Source organism: Eumetopias jubatus, unplaced genomic scaffold (assembly GCF_037043125.1).
Source record: "Eumetopias jubatus isolate StellerSeaLion01/CBP00866 unplaced genomic scaffold, mEumJub1_p1.0 scaffold_7, whole genome shotgun sequence".
NCBI classification, from domain to species: domain Eukaryota; kingdom Metazoa; phylum Chordata; class Mammalia; order Carnivora; family Otariidae; genus Eumetopias; species Eumetopias jubatus.
Window position 1 is genome coordinate 111,610,533 of NW_028274813.1, and position 19,739 is coordinate 111,630,271.

The following is a 19,739-nucleotide window of genomic DNA, read 5'->3' on the forward strand; positions in this document are numbered from 1 at the left end:
TTTTACAGCCCCTACCTCTTTCCCCTTTTTTTCCAGGATTATGATGACAGGAATGTTAGATCTTTTGTTATAATCCCATAGGTCCTTGAGGCTCTGTTAAATTTTTTAAGTCTATTTTCCCTCTGTTGTTCAGATTGGGTAAGTTCTATTCTGTCTTCAAGTTCACTGATTCTTTCCTCTGTTATCTACATTCTGACGTTGAGCCCATCTAGAGAGTTACTCATTTTGGTTGTGGTGTTTTTTTCAGTTCTCAATTTTCCATGTGGTTCTTATTAATATTTTCTACTTCTTTGCTGAGACTTTCTATTTTTTTTTAATTTGTTTCAAGTGTGTTTGTAATTGCTTCTTAAAGCATTTTATGATGGCTCTTTTAAATCCTTGGCAGTTAATCCCAATATCTATTTCATCTCAGTGTTGATTCCTATTATGAGATGGGTTTTTTTTTTTTATGAAACTCTGAATATTTACAATTTCTTTTTTAGCAGGTCTCCTTTGACCCTACACTAGTCGAGAAACACAGCCTTGTTACTGACAGGTGGGGGTTTAAGTGCAGGTTTCCTACTAGGTCTCTGCTGAAACCACCCTGAATGGGAGGGAAAGGGGTCTTATTACTACTGGTTGGAGGTAGGAACTTCCAACTAGGCCCTTTAGACACTATTCCAGCAGGGAGAGGGATGAGTCCCAGGTGGCCTTCACTGAACCCAGAGAAGAGGAGCTTGTAATGTTGGGTGGGGATGAAAGTCCTTACCTCCCCATTTGACCTCCTCTGACACCACCTTGGTGGTGGGAGGAGAAGGGGTACTTTCTTACAGCCATAGGCTAGACTAATTGAATCAGAATTGCTGGGGTGGTACATAGGCATAGTGTTTCACAGCTGCCCTGTTGATTTCAGTGTCCTTGTAAACAAGTTTAAAAACTATTGCTTTAGAATTTCCTTTAGTGAGGAGTCTGTTGGTGGTAAACTTTGCTATGCTTATCTGGAAATTTTGTATTTTGGCCCATTTTTTGAATGATAGCTTAGTGCGTGTACAGTTATTTTCTCTCAACATTTTGAAGATATGAATTCACCATCCTTTGGTTTCCATTTTTGCTTATGAGAAGTCAACTAGCAGTCAGCTTGTGATTTCTCTTCAGGTAACTGGGTTTTCTTTATGGCTGCACTTAAGATTTTTTCTCTTTTTTCTCTATAGTCTTCATTTTCAAAATGTGTTTAAGTGTATAATTCTTTTTCTTTAAATGGCTTGAAATTTCTTGTGCTTCCTAAATCACAATATTTATATTTTTCTTCAATTCTATAGAATCCTCATTGTTTTCTTAATTAGTGTCTTTCTCTCATGTGGTATGATGTGCTGTTCAGGCCTTCTTCTCTCCCCTTTGGTGAAGAATCTGTTGTAATAGTTGTGGGAATGCTGTGGGCAGGTAGCCTTCAGCTGTCAGCACATTCAGAGATTGCCTCAAGGTCATGTCCCTTCCAGGGCAGCCCACATCCAATGATTGATCAACATAGGATTATAAAAGCCTACATGTCTCAGCCCAAATCAGAACAATTTTGAAGGCCAACAGAGCTCCTGTGGAGTCATCTGTAGTTGTTGTTGGCCCTGAATCACAGCTCATCTTCTTCCTCTCTCTATTCCTGCTTCCTCTCACTCTCCCTTTTATGGAAATTGACTCCAGTGGTACTCCTTAATAAACATCCTGAATGCTAAACTTGGTCTAAGAGGCAGCTTCCCAGGGAACCAAACCTGCAATATCCCATTCTTTCTAGTCACTCCCTCAGAAAATCTGATTAGCTATGTCAGATGGTCTCACTCGCTCTCTCCCTAACTCTTTATCTCTTTCACAATTTCCATCACCTTGACTTTCTTTGATGCATTTTGGGTAATTCCCTAAGAGCTATTACTTTAGATTAGCTCCCTGATTTTCTTTTCAACTATTTTTATTATGAATTATTATTTTAAGGTATTTCTTTACAAAATTTTCTAGCACATTTACTTGGAAAAATTTAATAAAATGTGTTTTAGAAAAAAAAGCATAAAACTGATTTTTAAAAGGCTTAGTGTTTTGGTTGGTGCATCTCTTCCATTCAAATATCTGGTACCACACAAAATATCTTCATACTTCTTCATGAGTCAGTTTTGGTAATTAATAATTCCTTTAAAAACTTGTGTTGTAGTGTTAAATGTATTTGCACAATATTTAACCTAATGTTTCTCAATTTTTCATCTCTTGTATTCCCACAGCTATATCTTGTCTTTCATTCTTAATGTTTTTTTCTCTCTCTTTTTCCTTTTTCCTTTTTTTTTTTTTTTAAGTAGGGTCCACGCCCAACATGGAGCCCAACATGGGGCTTAAACTCATTACCCTGAGATCAAGACCTGAACTGAGATCAAGAGTGGAATGCTTAACCGACTCAGCCACCCAGGTTTTTTTCTTGATCATAGTTGACTAATGCTTGCATTTTCCAAACAATAAACTTTTTGTATTATTGACTAACTCTGTTGTAATTTTTCATTTCATTAATTTCTATGTTCATCTTAATTGAATTTTTTACTACTTGCTTTTTGGCACAAGGTAGGGATTGGCTCTCTAAAACAACTAGTTGCAACTACTCTGATTTTAGTGATATACCTGGTATTATGTTGATTTTACCCTATATAGAAACACTTCAGAGATATTGCAGGTTCAGTTCCAGACCACTGTAATGAAGTGAATCTCACAATAAATTGAGCCAAATAATTTTTTTTTGTTTCCCAGTTCATATGAAAGTTATATTTAAGACTATTCTGTAATCTCTTGGGCTCCTGAGTGGCTCAGTTGGTTAAGTGTCTGCCTTTGGCTCAGGTCATGATCCCGGGGTCCTGCTTCTCCCTCTCCCTCTGCCTACCACTCCCCCTGCTTGTGCTCTGTCTCGCTCTCTCTGTCAAATAAATAAATACATAAATAAATCAAAAAGGTTGATCAATGTAAAAGATATGACCACAGGGTGGCAGTAGAACACAATGAGTTTTATTTGTGCAGCGCTTTGACAGGTTTGCAAGGGGTTCCTGGGGGTTGGTGTTTCTCCCAGCTGGAGACCTTCCAAGGGCACCTGTACAGGGGCCACCACCCAGAAGGGGAGGAGAACAAGAGAACTCCTGATGGGAGGGAGACCAAAGAGAGGGTTTACATGTCTACGTGATGCTCAACAGTGGCTCAGGGTCTTTATAGCTCTGGGGTTTTTCTTATTTATGGCTTTTTTATGTCAGCTTCAGTTTCACAGGCATTATGAAAATTAATGAAATGAAACCTCATTTAGAATGGAGTCAGGAAACCAGCAGGGGGAGCTCTCATGCTCCTAGTAGATTGCAGATCCAGCAGGAAGAGACACACCTGCAAGTCAATACTACTTTATTACCCCAGAAGGAGGGGAAAAGGTTTTTCTCCTCTCGGGGGAACAGCCCAGCCAATAAAAGACTGTCCACAACTCAGCCAATGAAATTCCACTTTACTTCAAACTCCCAATTTACTCCACTGAGGTTTTTTTGTTTTTGTTTTTTTTTTTTTTTTTACTCCCAGCTTTACTCGACAGCCCTCCCAGAACTGTCCCTTTCTTCTACAAGACAGCATTCCTCCCCTTTGTTTACTGTATTTGCCTATGGGTTTGCTGTAGTTTGCTTCTCCTGAATCACAATTCTGTTATTCCTGCATAAACTCAATTTTGCTGGTAAAATAACTGGCAGTTTTATTTTTAAGGTTAACATTACACAAAGCAGACAGGTTGTAAATGGCTAAAAATCTGCTTATTTGAACAATCTTTAAAAGAATTCAGTGGGGGGTGCCTGGGTGGCTCAGTCGGTTAAGCATCTGCCTTTGCTCAGGTCATGATCCCGGAGTCCTGTCGAGTCCTGCATCAGTCTCCCTGCTCAGTGGGGGGTCTGCTTCTCCCTCTATCCCCCCCCCACCCCCCTCCCTGCTCATGATCTCTCTCTCTCAGAAAAATAAAATCTCTTAAAAAAAAGTTAAAAACAAATAAAGCTATTCAATGTGTAGAAATGTTGCCAGTGGGCTTTTGCGCTAGTAGGTCTTAGTCTGTCTGAAGGAGTAAACAACATAGGCTAGCATACAGAGACCATCTTTGGATAAGGGCCCAGCACTGGAACTGCAGATGTGTGTTACCATTTCTTCTGTGTTGGTCAATCCGGGTTTGTTCTTCCAGGTACATGTGTGTCTCTTCAACCTGTAGTTTGAAGCCTTTTTATATGAGAAAAATATATATATATATTTTAAGAGTTTATTTATTTGTCAGAGAGAGAGTACAAGCAGGGGGACCAGAAGGCAGAGGGAGAAGCAGGCTCCCCACTGAGCAGGGAGCCCGATGCGGGACTCAGTCTCAGGACTCTGAGATCATGACCTGGCCGAAGGGAGACGCTTAACTGACTGAGCCACAAAGGCGTCCCAAGAAAAATATTATTATAGTATAGTTTTAGTACATATTCTGTTCCATTGCTTTGGTTTTCCTCTTCAGTAAATCCTATCATACATATGTTAGATCTTCTTTGACTATCTTCTTTTTCTATCACTTTCTCTCAAATCCATTTTTATCTCTTTCTTCTGTATTGTAAAAAAGTCCTCCATTGAAACTTGTCTGAAAATATTAGGCATTTTCATTTTCTCTTGGGTTCCTTCTCATTTAGTTTTCATTTCAGAAATAACTTTTAGTTTATTCTCTTTCCTGAGTTCTGTAAACTGACTTCTAAAAAATCTTAAGTTTTTCCTATTATTGCATTTCTGAAATTTTCTAATTCTTATACTGATTTTTAATAATTTTTTTCATTTTCTTAATGATTTTCTTCCTTTTTTCTTTCTGGGCAAATCCTTCCACCATGCTTTCATTGTCAACGGGGACATTATTATATTCTTTTCTTTTTTATGATGACTATGGGATTCAGCTGAGATCAGTTTCAATTGCTCATGTTTGAGTGCAATGAGCTTTTCTGACTACAAGGAACAATGGGAAGAATAGGTATTTTAGCTTCAAAGCTATAGAGTTTTATTTTTCCTTAAAGAAATAATGAAAATGTGGCCTCTGACTTCTAAGATCTGCATCTTCCACGGTCCCACCCACTTTTATTAGGGCCTTCTCTGTCTTTTGCCCTTATAGTCCCTGCCCAGCTCTATTTGGATTCTACTCCCATCAGTTTCTTCTCAGTTTGGCTTTGTCCTGGAAGGAAGTTTTGATTTGTTAGTATCAAGATATTATAAGCACTCAGACCACTTCAACATCTCCAGAAATTACTGCAGATCCTTTGCATTTGCCTGCAAACTGAGTCTGTATGACTTCCTCTCAGTTTTGGAGTGATTCTCAGATTGTACTTACCATTTACTTCCTGTCAGTTATTTGTGGGCTTTCCTATTCTCAAGAATATTATACCTCTCATTGCCTTCCCTTGCTTTTTCCTGCATAGATACTGAATACATGTTGGTTGTATAGGCATGGATTCATCCCCAAATGCTAGTATTTTGGGGGGGTTATAGGGTGATAGTGTGTTTTAAAATAGCTTTATTGGGGCGCCTGGGTGGCTCAGTCAGTTAAGCGTCTGCCTTCGGCTCAGGTCATGATTCCAGGGACCTGGGATCGAGTCGCGCATCAGGCTCCCTGCTTGGTGAGAAGGCTGCTTCTCCCTCTCCCTCTGCCTGCCTCTCTGCCTACTTGTGCTCTCTATCTCTCTGTCAAATAAATAAATAAAATCTTTTAAAAAAATAAAATAGCTTTATTGAGGTATGATTGAATACAATAAAATGCACATATTTAGAATATATAATTTTTAAAATATTTTATTTAAGTAATCTCTACACCTAATGTGGAGCTCAAACTTACAACCCCAAGATCAAAAGCCAGCCAGCCACCCCTAGAATATACTATTTGATAAATGTTGACATATGAACCTGTGAAATCACCACAATCAAGATAGCAAGCAGATCCATCACATTCAAAGGTTTAGTTGTGCTCCTGTTGTTTCTCCCTTCTGCTCCTTCCTGCCTATCCTATCCTCAAGCAATCACTGATACATTTTTGCCAATATAGATTAATTTGCACTTTCTATAGTTTTACATAAATGGAATCATACATTATGTACTCTTCTTTTTTTCTGGCTTCTTTACTTAGCAAATTAATTTTAGAACCACCCATGTTGTTGTGTGCATGGATAGTTTACTCCTTTTTATTGCTGAGTACTATTTCATTGTATGTATATACCACTATTTGTTTATCCATTCACCTTTAATGGACATTTGAGTTATTTCCAGTTTTTGGCTATTACAAGCTAAGCTGCTATGAACACTCATGTACAAGTCTCCTTATAGGCATATATTTATTTTTCTCTTAGGTCAATACCAAGGAGTAGAGCAGCTGCATCACGTCACAGGTGTATGGTTAGCTTTTTAAGAAAATGTCAAACTGTTTTCCAAAGTGGTTGTTACATTTTACATTCTCACAGTGTTATGAGAATTCAAGTTTTTCACATTCTTGTTAACAGTTTTTATTGTCAGTCTTTTAAATTTTAATCATTCTAATAGGCATGTAGTGATATTTCATTATAGTTTTAATTTCCATCTCCCTAATGATTAATGATGTTGAGAATATTTTCATGCATTTATTTACAATCTACCGCAATCTATTACCCAGTAAGAAAAATTGCATTGTTTTCTTCTTGTTATGCTTTGGGAGTTCTTTATATTCTTTAATTAGCTCCAATCCTTTGTCAAATTTATGCTTTGCAAAGATTTTTTTTCTGCCAGGCTGTGGCTTATATTTTCATTCTATTAACAGTAACTTTTGAAGAGCAGTTTTCAGCTTTAATTTTTATGATGAACAATTTATCAATTTGTAATTTAATGGATAATGCTTTTGGTGGCATATTTAAGAAATCTTTGCCTAAGCCAAGGACACAAAGATTTTCCATGTTTTCTCCTAGAAGTTTTATAGCATTCAGTCTTGCATTTAGTTCTATGCATCATTTTTAGTTAATTTTTGTGTATGGTGTGAGATATGGATTGAGCTAGTTAAAAGATATATATTTTTTTGCATATGGATATCCATTTGTGTTAGCACCATTTGTTGAGAAAGGCTATCCTTTCTCCACTGAATTGCCTTTGTCAAAAATCAATTGTATGAATATGTGTTTGTTTATTTCTGGACTATTTGGCTCCACTGATCTATTTCTCTATCTTTATGCCAATACCACACTGCCTTGACTACTGGAGCTTTACTGTAATCTTTGAAATCAGTGTGAGACCTCCAACCTTGCTCTTTTTCAGAGTTGTTTTGGCATTCCTAGGACCTTTGCATTTCCATATAAATTTTAGAATCAGCTTGCCAATTTCTGCAAAAAAGCCTGCTGAGATTTTGCCTGGAATTGCATTGAATCTACACATCATTATGGGGAAGAATCAACATCTTAACAAAACTGAGACTTCTGCTTGTTGAAGAAAGTATGTCTTTCCATTTGTTTAGGTTTTTCTCTCAAACGAATATTTTGTAGTTTTCAGTGTATAAGGTTTTTTATATATTTTGTTGAATTTCAATTTTTTAAAAAATTTTATTTATCTGTCAGAAAGAGAGCACAAGCAGGGGGGAGCAGCAGGCAGAGGGAGAAGCAGGCTCCCTGCTGAGCAGGGAGCCTAGTGCGGGACTCGATCCAGGACCCTGGGATCATGACTTGAGCTGAAGGCAGATGCCTAACCGACTGAGCCACGCAGGCATCCCGAATTTCAAATTTTTAATTGCAAATCGTATCTTTTTTAAAAACTGCAATTTCTAGTTGTTTGTTGCTTGTATATAAAAATGTAATTGATTTCTGTCTCTTGATCTATATCCTGCAATGTTGCTAAACTCAAATATAAGTTCTAGTGGCTTTTTTATAGATTCAATTGGATATTCTCCACGAACAACCACATCATCTGCAAATAAAGACAGTTTTACTGCTTCCTGTTTAATCTGTATACCTTTCTTTTTTTTTAAGATTTTATTTATTTATTTATGAGAGACAGAGAGAGAAGCAGAGGCAGAGGGAGAAGCAGGCTCCCTGCAGAGCAGGGAGCCCGATGAGGGACTCAATCCCAGGACCCTGGGATCATGACCTGAGCCGAAGGCAGACGCTTAACTGACTGAGCCACCCAGGCGTCCCTATACCTTTCTTTTTCTTGCCTAATTGCACTAACTAGAACTTCCAATACAATTGTTTTTAAAAGGTGTTTTAATATTTTAGTCGTATTTCAAAATAAATCATCAAGGAAATAATCAAAGAATTATAGGACCCAACAAAGTTTAGCTAAATCTAATCCAATTTCCTCTTTTTATATATATAAAAAATAAGATATTGATGGAATCCAAATCTGTGGTAGGGAGTTTTTTCTCCTACATAGTGGCATTACTCATAATGATCATACTATGATATATAAACTCTACCTTAGGCACTTTTGTTTTTAGTATATGTTATATTATTATTACATAAATGTCTATAGCACACATCTGCGGTAAGCATTACTAAAATTGAATTCATAAAATTCAGAAAACTGGAACGTTTGATTCTCCTCCACTATAATTTTTTTTTTTTTTTAGATTTTATTTATTTGACAGAGAGAGACATAGTGAGAGAGGGAACACAAGCAGGGGGAGTGGGAGAGGGAGAAGCAGGCTTCCCACGGAGCAGGGAGCCCGATGCAGGGCTCGATCCCAGGACCCTGGGATCATGACCTGAGCCAAAGGCAGGCACTCAACGATTGAGCCACCCAGGCACCCCTCTCCTCCACTATAATCTTTAAAACAAGAGCAAAGCATGGAAATCCTTGCTTTGTTCCCAATATTAGGGGAAAACCTTTATTCTTTCATCATTAAGTATGGTGTCAACTGTAGATTTTTTTTAGATAGTCTTCATCAGGTTGTGGAAATTCCTTCCTATTAGTATATTGTTGAGGGCTTTCATTATGTTTTCTATTTTGTCCAATGCTTCTTCTGTGACTATTGAGATAAGAATGTGGGTCTTTTATTCTATTAATATGCTGTATTATATTAACTAATGTTGGATGTTCCTTTTTTTTTTTTTGTATGTGGGTGTCCAGTTGTTCTAGGACCATTGTTGAGTAGAACATGCTTTCTCCATTAAGTTGCCTTTACTCCTTTGCTAAAGATCAATTGATTATATTGTGTTAGTCTTTCTGGGTTCTCTATTCCATTCCATTGATCTATTTGTCTATTCTTTTTTTTTTAAGATTATTTATTTATTTACTTATTTGACAGATAGAGACACAGCGAGCGAGGGGACACAAGCAGGGGGAGTGGGAGAGGGAGAAGCAGGTTTCCCGTGGAGCCAGGAGCCCGATGCAGGGCTCGATCCCAGGACCCTGGGATCACGACCTGAGCCGAAGGCACATGCTTAACGACTGAGCCACCCAGGTGCCCCTATTTGTCTAGACTTCTTTCACGAAATGCCAACTGTCTTGGTTATATTGACTACAGTAAGTCTTTTTTTTTTTTTTAAAGATTTTATTTATTTATTTGAGAGAGGGAGAATGAGAGATAGCACGAGAGGGAAGAGGGTCAGAGGGAGAAGCAGACTCCCTGCCGAGCAGGGAGCCCGATGTGGGACTCCAGGATCATGACCTGAGCCGAAGGCAGTCGCTTAACCAACTGAGCCACCCAGGTGCCCCGACTACAGTAAGTCTTGAAATTAGACATTGTCAGACCTCTCAGCTTTGTTCTCTTAATGTGTGTGGCCTAACAATATTCTCTTTCAATGTTGTGTTGGCTGTCTTTTGCTTTTCCATATAAACTTTCTGTTTGTAAATGTCCATAAAATAACTTTCTGGGATTTTGACTGGGATTACATTTAATCTATGGCTCACATTGGGAAGCGCTGATAACAATATTGAATTTTCCTAGCCAAGAACATGTAATACCTCTTAAATCTTCTTTGATTTCATCGCAGTTTTGTACTTTTCCTCATATAGATCTTGTACATCTTTAATTTTTTTGGTGCTAATGTAAATTGTGTCGTGTTTTAATGTCAAATTCCAATTATTCATTGTTGATGTATAGGATAGCAATTGACATTTGTATATTAGTCTTGCACCCTAAAAACATTACTAGAATTGCTTATTAGTTCTAGGAGTTTGTTGATTCTTTTAAATTTCCTTCATAGACAATAATGTCATCTGCAGTTTTATTCCTTCCTTCCCAATCTGTGTATCTATTTCCTTTTCTTGTTCTTATTGCATTAGCGAGGACTTCTAGTACAATGTTGAACAGGAGTGGTGAAAAGCACCATCCTTGCCTTATTCCTCTTAGGGGGAAAGCATCTAGCTTTTCACAATTAAGTATGATGGTAGCTGTAGGTTTTTTGTAGATGTCCTTTATCAAGTTGAGGAAGTTCCCCTCAATTCCTGGTTTACTGAGTTTTTATCATGAATGGGTTTTGGATTTTGTCAAATGCTTTTTCTGTATCTGTTGATATGTTCATATAATTTTTCTTCTTTAGCATGTTGCAATGGATTGCATTAATTGATTTTCAAATGTTGAACTAGCTTTGCATCCTGGAGTAAATCTCATTTGGTTATGGTGTATAATTCTTTGTGTACCTTGTTGGATTTGATTTGCTAATATTTCGTTGAGTATTTTGCATCTACGTTTAGGAGAGATACTGGTTTGTAGCTTTCCTTTCTTATAGTGTATTTATCTGGTTTTGATATTAGGATAATCCTGCCCTCTACTTTCAAGAAGAGATTAGAGAGAATTGGTGTCAATTTCTTCTTCAAATATATGGTAAAATTCACCAATGAATCCATCTGGGCCTGGTGCTATTTTGGAACAATATTAATTATTGATTCAATTTCTTTAATACATATAGGCCTATTCAGATTATCTAGTTCTCCTTGTGAGAATTCTGGTAGATTGTGTCTTTCAAGTAACCAGTTCATTTCATCTAGATTATCAAATTTGTGGGTATAGAATTATCTATAATATTCCTTTATTATTCTTTTAATATCCATGGAGTCAATAGTGATGGCTCCTCTTTAATTTCTGTTAAGAGTAATGTGTGTCTTCTTTTTTTTTCTTGGTTAGATTGGCTGGAGGCTTACTGATTTTATAGATCTTTTGAAAGAAGCAGCTTTTGGTTTTATTGATTTTCTGTTTTTTCTATTCAGTGATTTCTGCCCTAATTCTTATTATTTCTTTCCTTTGCTTACTTTGGATTTTTTTCTAGTTTCCTAAGGTGAAAGCTTATTTTTTTAGATCTTTCTTTTCTAATATATATTCAGTGTTCCTAAGTACTGCTTTTCCTGCATCTCACAAACTTTGATAAATTGTATCCTATTGTTTTATATATGTGTATATATATTTTATATATAATTTATATCTATTTAATTATATACATATATATTATCTAATATATAAAAATATATTTAAGTAGGCTCCATGCCCAGTGTGGAGCCCAACACCAGGCTTGAAGTCACAACCCTGTGATCAAGAGTCAGGTGCTTAACTGACTGAGCCACCCAGGCACCCCTCATTTAGTTTTAAAATATTTTTAAAATTTCTCTTGACCTGTGTGTTACTTAGAACTATGTTGTTTAATTTTCAAATATTTCGGACGTGCCCGGCTAGCTCAGTCGGTAGAGCATGAGACTCTTAATTTTCAAATATTTCGGGACTTTTGGTTATATTATTGGATTCCAATTTAATCCCATTGTGGTCTGAGAGCATACATTGTATGACTTCAACTTTTAAAAATTTGTTAAGGTGTGTTTTATGTCCCAGAATGTGGTCTATCTTGGTGAATGTTCCATGTAAATTCAAGGGGAATGTATAGATCCAGTTGACGGATGATGCTAAATTATATAAAATGATGTGATGTCACTACTGATTTTCTATGTGCTGAATTTGTCAGTTGCTGAGTCTTCAACTGATCAAGTTGAAGACTCCAACTGTAATAGTGCATGTTTCTCCTTGCAGTTTCATAAATGTTTCCCTCATATACTTTTATGCTTTATTGTTAGGCCACACACATTAAGGATTATTCTTCTTGGGGAATTGACTCCTTTATTATCATGTAATTCCCCTTTTTCCCTGATAATTTTCCTTGCTCTCAAGTGGCTCTGTCTGAAATTAGTATCACTTTTCCAGCTTTTCTTTCCATTACTGTTAGCCTGGCAGGGGGAGTGGGAGTATATCAGATGTATATAGACAAGATGTAGTTGGGTCTTATTTTTTTTTAATCATCTCTGGCAATTTCTGTCTTTTAACTGGTGTATTTATTTTTAAATTGTTTTTTTTTTTATTTTGAAGTGTAATCGCCATTTATTTTTTTTCTGGAGAACAGCTTTTCTTCAGTCCTTAAGGACTTAGCTCCTTACATGGGCTTTGGTGGAGGTCGTGGGGCAGCACCTGCAGGTCTAAATAGGGGTGGGGGTGTTCGGTCTTTCCGTGCTTCACGAGAGCGATTCCTGACTACCTTGCTGTGAATGGCACAACTCACACAATAATGTAGTTTCACATACAGCTTGGGAAGCACATAGGCGTCGAAGACGCTCGCTTCGGAAATGTCCCTGACGGTGGCAGCCTCTACTATGTTCCGTATAACGAACTTCTTAATGGCCTTATCCTTGGGCACACAACGGGCGCAGTTGGTGCAGCGAATAGGCTGCACGTGGCCGCGGCCCTTTTTGGCACGACCATTATTCCTTCTTTTCTTGGTCATCTTGGTAGCGAGACCCGAGAGAGTATTTTTAAATTTTTTTTAAAAAGATTGTGAGAGTGAGCGAGAGAGTGGACAAGTTGGGGGAGGGGCAGAGGGAGAGGGAGAAGTAGGTTCCCCGTTGAGAGGGAGCCCGCTGTGGAGCTCAATCCCAGGACTCTGGGATCATGACCTGAGCCAAAGGCAGATGCTTAACCGACTGAGCCACCCAGGCGCCCTTAACTGGTGTATTTAGACCATTCATACTTAAACTGATTATTGGAAAAGTTAGATTACTATCTAACATATTTGTTACTGTTTTCCATTTGTTGCCCTTCTTCATTGTTTCTATTTTTGGTATTCTATTTTCCTGCCTTTTATGGTTTTAATTGGGCATTTTATGATTATATTTTCTCTCCTTTATTAGCCCATCAGTTACACTTTAATTTTTTTAGTGGTTGCCCTAGTTCTTGTGAAATACATTTACAACTAATCCAAACCCACTTTTAAATAACACTATACTTCTTCACTAGTACAAAAGCCTTATAACAGAGTATTTCCAATTCTTCCCTCCCATCTTTGATAACATTACTGTCATTTATCTCACTTATAAGCTATAATAACCAAATACATTATTATTTTGAACAAACTGTTACCTGTTAGACCAATGTAGCATAAAAACTAAAATTTGGATTTGAATTTGAATCACATGGAATCTACAGATCATATTTAAATCCTTACAATGTTGAATCTTCTCATGAACATGTTACCTTTCTACATTTGGGTCTTCTTGTGTCTTTCAGAAATTTAATGACTTTCTCTATAGTTATATATTTTCAGATTTATTCCTAGGATCATAGAATTGTTGACTCCTATTACATGACGTATGCAATTACATGAGGCAATGTTATGGTTTTTTGCTTAAACCAGTTTGTTTCCTTGCAACTCAAGGAGTCCTGACTAACACAGGTAGAATGTCAGGAAATGATGGAGAGCTCAAGAGACACCCCATTTTGAAGGGGAAAACTAGCATACCTTAAGTGAATTGGACAAGGGGGCGATTTTGAAAAATTAAAAGCAGAAAACTGACATATTATGCCTGTTTGTGTGCAGAGAGAAAGGAACCATTCATAAGGAAAAGGCTTGAAGAGCAAGGCAAGAGGAAATGGACTTGAGCCCAGGTATAGCTGAGTACTCAGCTTTATCCATGTGCCTGAGTGTAGTGTCGAAGAGCAGAAGAGTGTGGTGTGGGGTAGTGGCTAATGGCTGGGTGCAGTGTAAGGTAGAAATAACCAGGTGAGCTTCGATCCATATTGCCTAAGTACAAATCCTGACTCAGCTTAACTGTGTAACCATTTAATCTTTCTGTGTCTGTTTCCTTATCTGTCTGAAGCTAATAAAAAATAAAATAAAAAGTGAGGATAATATTGATACCTAACTCACTGGTTAGGAAGGAAGTTAATATCCAATAAAGTACTTATAACAGTGCCTGACACAGAAAGCTCATAGAAATGAAGAAGCACTGTTCCCCTAGATGGATCTTCACAAGCATCTTCATTCAAATTTCTGATTTATGTGAGTCTAAACATCCACATAGTTCTCTCAAAATTCCTATGGTCAATATCTTCTCTTTTATAATAGGTTATCCAGATAACTCCAACATGCTTTCTCTTACATTCAGCAGCACCCCAGCACGGGCAGAGACGTCCCTCTTCTCAGCCTATGTCTGCCTGCTGGCTGGTACACACACACACACATGTGCACACACACACACTCTCTGTCTCCTCTTTTGGGGGTGCCTTGTAAAATACCCCTAATTTGCTATAAAGTGAGCTATAAAAAAATTATTAACAATGAAGAAAAATCACAGCTAAGTATCAGATACTCCAAAGAAAACGAGATTTAAAATAAATTTTAGAAAGCGGTTATTTTGGGAAGTGACTGGGAAAGGGTACATATATAACATCTCATCTCTTTTAAAAAAATCTGAAGCAAATATAACTACTGAGATGTGGTAAATTTGGGTGGTGGTTATATTGTGTTTATTATTTTATTCTCTACACTTTTCCATTTGCTTGAAACATTTGAAATCATGAAAAAATGTAAGTAGTTACTGTGGTAGAGAAGACAGGATAACATGGATGTGGTTAGAGTACAGTAATTATTGTGAAAATAAGACTCACAGACTTTTTCACTTTAAAAATCTCTGAAAAATGCAGGAAAACACACACACACACACGGACTGCTGCAAAAAGGGTTTTTTTTTTTTTTTTGCAAAAAGGATTTTTAAAAACAACTGTGAGGACTGTAAAGATTTATATACAGAGTGAATAGTAATGAAAAAATTCAACAAGTAAACATTTCACTGAAATTAGTTAATGTGTATTTATGTATATATTTATTTATTAACAGTTGGAATAAAAGGATACTAATTTTCAAATTTTCAGAGTTTATTTATTTGTAAGAAAAAATACAGAATGATTTTAACCAAGTACCCAATTCCTACTTATTTTCTTTCTTAGCGGGGAAAAAAAAGTATATGAAACACAATTGTCATGGCCTGTATTGATTAATCTTACAAGTGATGTTGACAAAACTATAAAAACCTAAACTTTCGAATGCAGCAATGTTGCCACCGTGTGTGTATATGTACATCAGTATAAATTAAGTCAGTCTATATCCACAGAACCCCTTTTCACCCTTTCCCATTGTCATTCGGCTTTCTGAACCCCCTTGCTATTCCTTTGTGCTGTCAGGTCCTCTGCTTTCCCATCCCTATGCTAATGCACCGAGGTGCACCTAGATTCCAAGGGCGCGGGCTATCTGGCACTTGAGCTCAACTTCTACCAAGGAGAGGGGACGCTGCGTGTCCTTCCAGCCTCCATTCACTCCTTTACTTGTACCCCCATTAGGCCTGCTTTGCGTCCTTATTAAGATTCCTAAGAGAGCGGTAGGGACTCTGCACTAAGATGAAGTCAGGAAATCAGTCTGGGCACTTCCTCGCCCCCTAGTGGTGCAAAAGGAACATGAGCAGGCTGGAGGCGGCGGGCCCTGTCAGGGTGGGGCACTAAATGCACAGCCCAAGTGAAAAAGGAGGAGATGGAGAAGCAGTGATTCTGTGCACTAGAACAGACTGGGCAGAGGCTGCAGGCACTGCCTCTGACCCCTCAGCAGCTGCAGGTCTGATGAGGATCTTCAGGTCAACGTGCTCATGATCAGTGGGCCCAAGGGAGCAATGGTGGAGGCTGGGGAACAGCACATCCCACAAGTGAAAGTCTTGACTGGGCCACACGAATTTTTTTTAATTGTAAAAATAACAACATTATAGAAAATGTTTATAATAGGAATAAGAAATCATAGAAATGTACTGCTGCGACAGTGTTTTCATGGCCTCTTCCTTCACTGACTTGACTGAGACAACCTAAGTGTCTGATCTTTTTACTTAACATTATCTCAAAGAGTAACAATTAGTTATGATCAGGAAGGAAGCAGGGGCACTTAAAGTGAGCATTTCAGCGTCCCAGGTAAGGGGGCTCCTTTGGTAGTGCAGATGGTAGAGGCTTAGCTTGTATCTCTCTAGGCCAGAGCCCTGGGCTTGGCTAATCTGGGCTGTATGGTGACCCTGTCCCCAAGAGGATTCTGCAGACAGAAGATGCCCACCCTGTCCCTGTAAAAACAGCACAAGAAGGCAGGGCTGGTGTACCTCCAACCAGGTCCCCACGGGAGCGTGATAAAGGGACTGAAAGATGTCGTTTAGGGACCAAATTCTACTCAGACCCCTTCTCAGCCTGTCTTCCCCAAGTTTCTGTGTCCACCAGACTAGAAACCTTCTGAAAGAAACGTCTCAGACTTCTCCATTGCCCTTGCAACCGAGGACCAGGTAAAATAATTAAATAATTGTCAAAGAGATCCTCATCTAAAACAGCTGCTGTCTACTGCTGCCCCAGCCTCTGGACTGCATTACTGCTGCTGCTCCTGCTTTTTTTTTTTTTTTTCAAGATTTTATTTATTTATTTGACAGAAAGAGACACAGCGAGACAGGGAACACAAGCAGGGGGAGTGGGAGAGGGAGAAGCAGGCTTCCCGCGGAGCTGGGAGCCCGATGCAGGGCTCGATCCCAGGACCCTGGGATCATGACCTGAGCTGAAGGCAGATGCTTAACGACTGAGCCACCCAGGCGCCCCTGCATCATTGGTTCTGAACACGAAACCACCAAGGGGCAGTCTGGCCCAACAGTGAGCCATTTCTTCCTAGGGAAAGTGGGTCACATGTGTAAAGACCCTCTACCAGAGCCACTTGCCCACCTCCCGGTCCTCAGGGGCTGTCCCCTCATGGCTTCAGCTGAGCCATCAAGTCTTTGAGAAGATGCTATTGGGCCGCAAATGGATGGGAGGAGGTGGGTCGAAGTTGCTGGCATATTGGGGAATGGACCAGGGCCTCTTGGGACCAAATCCTTCAAATGCAACACCTACCACAGTGTCAAGACCACAATGTATGTTCAATATTATTAAAATAACGGTAGTACAAAACTGAACTAACAAGAAACCCAAAGCAGAAGAAAAGCTCTAGGGGAAGGAAGTGTGAGTATGCATGGGGGAGGGCTGCTCTGTAACTAGGTTGGGTCTGGAGGCCTTGCCACTCTCCAGAACTTCCTGGGGCTACTATAATGCCTTCTTCCATACACAGAAGCCTTGGAGGCCTAAGTGACCTCTGCACTTGGAGGGAAGGGAAGTGAGCAGACTGAGCATGGGGGTATGTGGTTAGACTAAGTGTCGGGGGTGAGAGAAGCGTCACACAGCTCAGAGGCTGCACAGGGTTTCATTTCCAGCTGTCAACTTATGAGATTCCTCCAGGGGCCGACACTGATCCCAGCCTGGCTGGGCTGCTGCGCCCTGTCGCTCTCGGGAGCAGAAGGCCAGTGCAGGCAGCTCCCTACCCCAGGGCCGGTCACATTTCTCTTACACAGGTAATCCATGTTCGTTACGGAAAAATGCCACATCACTCTTTATTGGATGGTAGTGCCAACACTGGCCCCCTTCTCTCTGTGCACAGGGGCATGTGGGCAAGGGGCTCCATCCCCCGGCCGGGATACAGTGGAAGCCTGGCCCCACTCCCAATCTCCCAGGGCCAGCACCCTCCTCAGTGCCTGGGGCTGCTTGCTCAGGTTTGTTCAAACTCCTGTTCACAGTAGCCTACACTGAGGGGCTGGGCCTGGACACCTCGCCTGCAAGAGGACATGAAGAAACAGGGCAAGATGAGCCACTCAGACAGGGGTCAGTCCAAGGCCCCCGCAACACCTCTGCCACAACCAACAGTCTCCCCTTCCCCTATCTCAGTGCATCTTGAACGGCCACTGTACACTAGAATTGCTCAGGGATCTCATTTCCAGAGATTCTTACTTGGCCTGGGCTCACGTGTTGGCAAGAATCTGCATTTTGAACAGGCGCCCCAGGTGATTCTGACACAGGGACATCCAGAAATTTGGGGGGACACCTATTTCTAACCTGCCTGTCTCTGTACCCGAGTCCCAAATAATGCAGTACCTTTAGAAAAGAGCTGATGCCTAAGGGATGCCTAGTGCTCTTGGCCCACCGAGCCCCCCTATAATGGCTCAAATGCTATAAATGCAGTGGTGGTGGGGGACCAATGTGCTGTCCTGTTCACGCACAGGGTGTGGACATGAAATCCTGTTTAGCCTCACAAGTTCCAGGATGTGACCAGTCTCTACAGGGGACCCCTGGGCATGCCTTCTTTATTATTCAAACGAGCAACGTGCGTAGAGATGGTAAGGAACTAGCTCAAAGTCGCCCAGTGAATTACACACAGTTGAGGCCTAGACCTTGCCACGGCTGGCTCTCAGCTCTATGCTAGGCTGAGTCCTCCAGGTCCTCAAGACTTAGTCAATGAATAAATCAGGGAAATGACCATCTTATGCAGGCCCATCCCCAACAGTGGCACGGGTGCCATGAGAGCCCATAAAGGCATGGCCATGGCTAAGAGCACAGACTTTGAAGTTGGCTTGGATCAATTTCTGGTTCTGAGTGATTTGCGGCTTTACATTAACTTCTCCGTGCCTCAGCTGCCTATCTCTAAAGGGAGGATAAAACTGCCTACCTTCCGGAGTTATGGTTAAGATTCAATGAAATAATGCCCATAAAGGGCTCAGCGCAGTGCTTGCCACAAAGTAAGCCTCTGTAAGCATTCGCTATTGTTTTTCCTGTAAGTCCTCCATCTGCCCACCCACTGTGGGAAGGCCCCAACACGGCCTGCTTGCTTACCTTAGGAGCTCACAGCGGAATTGTGTCAAACGTTTAAAGGCAAAGTCCAAGTTAGTCACCAACTTGTTGCTCCACAGCCTCTCAGCAACAGCCCCTGCCCTGGGCCTAGAGGGAAGGGTCATGCACCAGGTTGGCTCCCTTCAAGGGAGCTGGACACTCACAGGCTGCTGCCTCTTATTTAGGGCACCCTGCACTCAGGGCCAAGGTCATTTAGAGCGACAACCTGGCTGGGGGGCTCCTGGGGACTTCTAGGGCTCAGCTCCATCTCCATTAAGAGGTGGATCGTGATCCCACTCCCGTCCTCTCCCAGAGATATGGAACCAGAGTAAGTTGTAAAGGGATCATGAACTGTTTTTGACAGTAGCAGCAGGTGCTCTCAAAATGTACAGCTCCTTCTCTCTCAGGCCTGGAAGGAGGGTACTTGTCTGGGGGTGACTAGACAGGAGCAAGTCTGTAAGGAAGAACCCGTGCCCACAAGCTCAACCACCCACATTCTCAGGAAGCCCTTACCAGAGTCTGGGGGCCAGATTGGTGCTGTCTACGTACTCCCCCCACATACAGGCCTCTCCACCAATCACAAGAGCCTTCTGCTGAGGGCTACCTAAGGGGAAACAAGGACCAACAGGTCGCTGCTGGCGGGGGTGGGGGTAACCCTAGGGTTTCCCCCCAACCACCTTCCTAACGTAGGCCCCTCTCCAGATAGCTCATATCTCATCTCACCTGAAAGGTCTAGCCCAGACCCTCCTGTCTC

At 40.3% G+C, this 19,739-nt stretch overlaps 1 protein-coding gene and 1 pseudogene across 4 annotated transcripts in view; both read right to left on the bottom strand.

Moving 5' to 3' along the window:
* Positions 1 to 12,301: 12,301 nt before the first annotated feature.
* LOC114206469 (small ribosomal subunit protein eS26 pseudogene) lies at positions 12,302 to 12,770 on the bottom strand (annotated as a pseudogene).
* A 2,372-nt stretch (positions 12,771 to 15,142) lies between these two features.
* The window catches only part of HEXA (hexosaminidase subunit alpha), a 28,919-nt gene continuing 24,322 nt past the window's right edge, over positions 15,143 to 19,739 (bottom strand). The window contains exons 12-14 of one of the 4 annotated variants that reach the window (XM_028100023.2): positions 19,499 to 19,589; positions 18,989 to 19,093; positions 15,143 to 15,955 (exon numbers count right to left, since the gene is read on the bottom strand). In XM_028100023.2, coding sequence (XP_027955824.1) covers positions 15,778 to 15,955; positions 18,989 to 19,093; positions 19,499 to 19,589 — 374 coding nt within the window. In that variant the 3' untranslated portion in view covers positions 15,143 to 15,777. Of the gene's footprint in view, positions 15,956 to 17,690; positions 17,935 to 18,988; positions 19,094 to 19,498; positions 19,590 to 19,739 lie in introns of those variants that run through there. The other 3 variants (XM_028100026.1, XR_003608605.2, XR_003608604.2) reach the window with 3 other exon arrangements.